Genomic DNA, 6,443 nt, shown 5'->3' with positions numbered 1-6,443 from the left:
TCTGTCGCCCAGGCTGGAGTGCAGTGGCATGATCTCGGCTCACTGCAAGCTCTGTCTCCCGGGTTCATGCCATTCTTCTGCCTCAGCCTTCTGAGTAGCTGGGACTACAGGCACCTGCCACCACACCCAGCTAATGTTTTTGTATGTTTAGTAGAGACAAGGTTTCACCATGTTAGCCAGGATGGTCTCGATCTCCTGACCTCGTGATTCGCCCGCCTCGGTCTCCCAAAGTGCTGGGATTACAGGTGTGAGCCGCCACGCCCGGCCTTTATTTATTTATTTTTGAGACGGAATCTTGCTCTGTCACCCAGGCTGGAGTGCAGTGGTGCGGTCTGGCTCACTGCAACCTCCGCCTTCTGGGTTCAAGCTATTCTCCTGCCTCAGTCTCCCGAGTAGCTGGGATTACAAGTGCCTGCCACCACACCTGGCTAATTTTTGTATTTTTAGTAGAGACGGGGTTTCGCCATGTTGGCCAGGCTGGTCTTGATCTCCTGACCTCAAGTGATCTGCCTGCCTCAGCCTCCCAAAGTGCTGGAATTACTTAAAATTATTTTAGAATACACTACTATTTTATATTATTTCTCCAAGAAAATGCATCCTGGTTTCCAACTTGAAATACAGGAATAAATTTAAACAATAGATGCCAGGATTCCTCCCACCTCTGCATGGGGCCAAATGAGAGATGGGACATTGTAGACCCCACAGAGAGGGGATGGGACATGGAACAGGGTCCCCGGAGTCCTAACCGTATCTAGGATTGTTTTGGCAGAGACGAGTCCTCTCCTGGTGTTCCTGTTGTTATGTCAAGGACCTGCACCAGCTTGGTATTGATAAGGAAAGCACATGTGATAGTGATGGAGTGTGATAAAGGACTTAATATTTAAGTACCCATAAAGTATTTGCTAAAAACTTAAACCTGTATGATGCCATTAGCCTGGAGAGGCACGCAGCATAGTACTGTGAGGTCTGGAGAGACACAATCACGTGCTTGAAGCCTTGCTCTGCTTCACATTAGTTTCTTGAGCTGTCCATAAGACTTGGGCTTGCTGAGTCTCAGTGTGCTCCTGGGGAAAACGGAGCCCCAGGGCCCACCCTGCTCTGTCACCATGCTAAAGCACTTAGCATGCCAGCCTGGCTGTTTTTTGGAATCCCTTGCCACGTGGGCCTCGCCACATGTTAGGGACTTAGTAAGTTTAAGCAGAACAACTCAGAGCCTTAGTGGTGAAGGGAAAGGGGCCTCCTCGATATAGCTACTTTACAATATCTTCCTTTTTTTCAGTTTCGTTATTTTATTCTCATAAACTGTGGAGCTAATGTAGACCTGTTGGATATTCTTCAACCTGATGAAGACACTATATTCTTTGTGTGTGACACCCATAGGCCAGTCAATGTCATCAATGTGTACAACAATACCCAGGTACTTTTTGTGCTCTGCCCTCAAACTGTCTGTACTTTTTATGCCATGTACAGTGTCTCACCTGGTGTTCTTGGTAAGGTGTGTGTCTGACTATCCTGTGGGATTGGAACAGCCTGAACACAAGAACTTGGTCTTTGTCATCCTTTTTTTAAGAGATAGGCTAGAGTACAGTGGCACAATCATGGCTCACTACAGCCTCAAACTCCTGGGTTCAACTGACCCTCCTGCCTCAGCCTCCTTAGTAGGTGGGACTACAGGCACATACCACCACGCTCAGAAAATATTTGTTTATATTTTTAGTTGAAATGGAGTCTTGGCTGGGCGTGGTGGCTCACACCTGTAATCCCAGCACTTTGGGAGGCCGAGGAGGGCGGATCATGAGGTCAGAAGATTGAGACCATCCTGGCTAACATGGTGAAACCCCGTCTCTACTAAAAATACAAAAAATTATTTTTAATTTTTTGTGGTGGTGGGCGCCTGTAGTCCCAGCTAATTGGGAGGCTGAAGCAGGAGAATGGCATGAACTTTGGAGGTAGAGCTTGCAGTGAGCCAAGATCGTGCCACTGCTCTCCAACCTGGGCGACAGAGTGAGACTCCGTCTCAAAAAAGAAAAGAGGCTGGGCGCGGTGCCTCAAGCCTGTAATCCCAGCACTTTGGGAGGCCGAGATGGGCGCATCACGAGGTCAGGAGATCGAGACCATCCTGGCTAACCCGGTGAAACCCCATCTCTGCTAAAAAATACAAAAAACTAGCCAGGCGAGGTAGCGGGCGCCTGTAGTCCCAGCTACTTGGGAGGCTGAGGCAGGAGAATGACATAAACCTGGGAGGCGGAGTTTGCAGTAAACTGAGATCCAGCCATTGCACTCCAGCCTGGGTGACAGCGCGAGACTCCGTCTCAAAAAAAAAAAAAAGAAAAATCAGCTTGGAGTTACTTTTAGACAGGAGTTTTAGTCACCTAGGGGTTACACATCTTCATGTCCTTTATCAGAGGCCAAGTTGTGGGGCGTTCATTTTATTCACGTATGATATAAGAGGATGCTGTGATTCCAGACTTAAGTAGACTAGATGGTCCTCAAAGAATTGTTTTCAGATTTTCGTAATTTCTGCGTACCACATATGGTGTAACTCTGGTGCCTCACTGGTAATGAAAACAAGAAAATTCCTTGGAAGCCTGGAACTCTTATTAAATTGGTAGCTATTTGTATGAACAGGAAAGTGAGTCAGCTTATTAGGAAATGATAAGATTCTGCAGAAGAACATAATTGTATAGTTTTCCGTAGGAAGAGGAGAGGCTTAATTCCTTTTTATTTTGAACTTAGATCAAATTACTCATTAAACAAGATGATGACCTTGAAGTTCCTGCCTATGAAGACATCTTCAGGGATGAAGAGGAGGATGAAGAGCATTCAGGAAATGACAGCGATGGGTCAGAGCCTTCTGAGAAGCGCACACGGTTAGAAGAGGTGTGTTTGGGTCTCTCACAGCCATCCTGGAGGAACTTGCACTCCCAGAGGTCAGAGGTCATCCTAAAGGCTGCCAGGCCCAGGTGTAACTGAGGGCAGTGGGAAGTGGAGAAGTTAGCAGGCATGGATGCTGACCCTGGGCTCTGCTGTCCCCTGGTTGTGTGGCCTCAGGCAGGTTACTGGACTTCCCTGAATAGTGGCTTATCTGTCCAATAGGATCCTGTCAGATGAAATGAAATTTAGGACAGCTCAGCTCTGCAGCTAGATAGCAAAAAAAATAATGTAGAGAAGCAATAAATAGTGCAACTCCCACCCCTTCCTTTCCTGCTGTCTTCTAGCATCACTCACTGTGCAGTCACTGCAGAGGAGCAATGTGGGTCTGCATCCCTTGTCCAGGCCCAGTCCCAGACAGTTACTCCAGGGGAGCTATCTTGTATGTGCAGATACGAATGGTTTTCACCATGTGGACCTTGGGTCTGAGCTGCTTAGTGATCTGGAGCTGGGCCCAGGGGCCTACCCAACACTATAGCTTCTGCCAGATGTAAAATGATAGGCAGAAAGTGGTGGTTCCTATAGCACAGAGGGCCATATGATGTTTTGAAGATGCCCTCTGGCTCCTGATCTTGGTGTGTGACCTAGAATTTGCCCCCGGAATGTCCTAAGGTCTTCCCTTCATCCTCAGCCTGACATTTCCCAGTAATGTGCTTTTGGGAAGTCTTTTTGAGCCGTATTTGAGACATTCAGGACATTCTCCATTTGAAGAAGGGGCAGTGCCCTTGAAACTGAGGCATGCTTCTCTCTTCTTTCTCACCTCTGTCACCCTTTTCACTAGGTTTGGGTGTCTCATTGGGAACCTCTTGGATCCACTCTTATATTTCCTTACTTCTTGCCCAGCTCTTTGTTCTATTTTTTGGAAGACTTTTTGGTCTTTATTTTTTTTTTTTTTCCCCACAGACAGGGTCTCTCTCTGGCCTCAAACTTCTTGGCTCACTCGATCTTCCCACTTCAGTCTCCCAAGTAGCTGAGACTGTAAGCACATGCCACTACACTCAGCTTGGTCTTTATCTTCTAATCTTTGATTTGTGAGAGGTCTTTTTTGTTCTCTGAATTTTTTTATATATAGCATTCTTTTAACTATTGATGAGCTGCATTTCACTGGTTCCCAAATATCAGTGTCTAATGGGATTTTCCCTGGAAACATTCATGTTCTACAGATAAGTCTTGAAATTTTCCATTCTGACTAATAAACGTATTTTTTAAACACTTACTATGTGCCAGGTACCAGTTAGGCCCTGGGGTGCAGGGATGAGAGCAAAGTCCTGCCTTTGCAAAGCTTTCCAGTGGGAGAGACAGATAGTGATCATGTAAATGAGCATAGTTAGGGAAAGCTTTCAGGTACCAAACGTGAGTTAGCATGGGATGGAGCCAAGAGGATTCCTGGGCAGAGCATCCATAGACACTGCGGCTCTGAGGTGGGAAGGAAAGTTTCAAGGAAGGCTCGGCCAGCAGTGCCAGAGGAACAAGCAATGAGAATAGACCAGTGGGTTTGGCAACAAAGAGAAGGTAGATTGTCTTGATGAGATGCAAGAAAATATCAGCATTTCCTTTTACATACTTAACACATCAATTTGGAATCTATGTTTGTAAATGTTTAACATAATATTCATGAAATATAATAGGCATAATTTCCCACCAACTTTTCATTTTGAAATTTTTTGAAACGTATGCAGTGTTGAAAGGATAGTACGGTGAATATCCATATATCTTCAATCTAGAGTCAACAGTGGATCATGACTGTAGGTGGTCTCAGCTACTTGGGCGGCCAAGGCAGGGAGATTGATCAAGCCCAGGAATTTGAGAACAGCCTGGGCAACATGAAGAGACCTTATCTCAGAAAAAACAAAAACAGTTTTTCACATTTGCTTTCTCTCTACATATTCTTTTTCCTGTATCATTTGAGAATAGGTTGCAGAAACTATGATACTATTTTTTATTTTTTATTTTATTTTTTCTTGAGATGGAGTCTCTGTTACTGAGGCTGGAGTGCAGTGGCACAATCTCGGCTCCCTTCAACCTCTGTCTTCTGGGCTCAAGTGATTCTCCTGCCTCAGCCTCCCAAGTAGCTAGGATTACAGGCATGCACCTCCATACCCAACCAGAAACCATGATATTCCACACGTTCTTTCATAAGCAGCTCCTAAGAATAAGGACATTCTTCCTCATAAACACAATGCCATTGTCATGCAGAAGAAATGAATAATATGCTAATATCAGGTAATATTCAGCCCATATTCAGGTCTCTTTAATTGTCCTCAAAATATATTTTGCAGCTATTTTTATTTCTGAACTATTCTCCAATCAAGGTTAACACATTTAGCTATTTCTCTTTACTGTCTTAACCTAGAACTGTACCTTACCTCTATTTTTTCTTTTGTTTTTAATGACATTGAAGGCCAGTCATCTTTTCTAATATTTACTACTACTTGTTTCTTCCTGGAGTACTTTAATTTGTTTCTCTATCCCTGCATTTTCTATGATCTGTAAATTAGGTCTAGAGCCTTGATTTTAGTAACATTAACCATTCTTGAGAATACTTTTTATATAATTAAAACCTGTGCGTGATTTATAACTAAGTATGTGTATATTAGAGGTATATTCTTAGAAATATTTTTACCAGCCTGGCATGGTGACTCAAGCCTGTAATCCCAGCATTTTGGGAGGCCGAGGCGGGCAGATCACCTGAGGTCAGGAGTTTGAGACCAGCCTGACCAACATGGAAAAACCCCATCTCTACCAAAAATACAAAAATTAGCCAGGAGCAATGGCAGATGCCGGTAATGCCAGCTACTTGAGAGGCTGAGGCAGGAGAATTGCTTGAACCCAGGAGGCGGAGGTTGCAGGCCAAGTGGTGGAGGCCAAGATCGTGCCACTGCACTCCAGCCTGGGCGACAGAGTAATGCTCTTGTCTCAAAAAGAAAAAAGAAAGAAAGAAATATTTTTACCAGAGTAGACAATATAGCAAGACATGGTCTCTACAAAAAAATAAAATAAAAATTAGCCAGGCAAGATGGCACAGTCCCATAGGCCCAGCTACTTGGGAGGCTAGAGTGGGAAGATGCCTTGAGCCCAGGAGGTTTGGTTGAGGCTACAGTGATCCATGATCGCATCACTGCACTCCAGCCTGGGCAACAGAGCAGGACCTCATCTCTTAAAGAAAAAGAATGAAATATTTTTATTAATAGGGGTGCACATTCAAAGAGGTTTAGAGACAATAGTTTATAAATAATCGTTTTAAAGAGTTCTGCTATAGGTCAGGTGTAGTGGCTCACGCCTGTAATCCCAGCACTTTGGGAGGCTGAAGCAGGCGGATGATGAGGTCAGGAGATGGAGACCATCCTGGCTAACACAGTGAAACCCCATCTCTATTAAAAATACAAAAAATTGGCCGGGTGCGGTGGCTCAAGCCTATAATCCCAGCACTTTGGGAGGCCGAGACGGGCGGATCACAAGGTCAGGAGATTGAGACCATCCTGGCTAACACGGTGAAACCCCATCTCTACTAA

At 44.8% G+C, this 6,443-nt stretch overlaps 1 protein-coding gene across 2 annotated transcripts in view; it reads left to right on the top strand.

Annotated features, from left to right (window-relative positions):
- The window catches only part of CDC45 (cell division cycle 45), a 44,491-nt gene that overhangs the window by 2,343 nt on the left and 35,705 nt on the right, over positions 1 to 6,443 (top strand). The window contains exons 5-6 of one of the 2 annotated variants that reach the window (XM_011958680.1): positions 1,280 to 1,417; positions 2,737 to 2,880. In XM_011958680.1, coding sequence (XP_011814070.1) covers positions 1,280 to 1,417; positions 2,737 to 2,880 — 282 coding nt within the window. The remainder of the gene's footprint in view (positions 1 to 1,279; positions 1,418 to 2,736; positions 2,881 to 6,443) is intronic. The other variant, XM_011958681.1, reaches the window with a different exon arrangement.

The sequence above is a fragment of the Colobus angolensis genome, unplaced genomic scaffold (assembly GCF_000951035.1).
Source record: "Colobus angolensis palliatus isolate OR3802 unplaced genomic scaffold, Cang.pa_1.0 Scaffold471, whole genome shotgun sequence".
In the NCBI taxonomy this organism is placed as follows: Eukaryota; Metazoa; Chordata; class Mammalia; order Primates; family Cercopithecidae; genus Colobus; species Colobus angolensis.
Note: the sequence above shows the minus strand (reverse complement) of the source record. Positions and strands in the feature narration are given on the sequence as shown.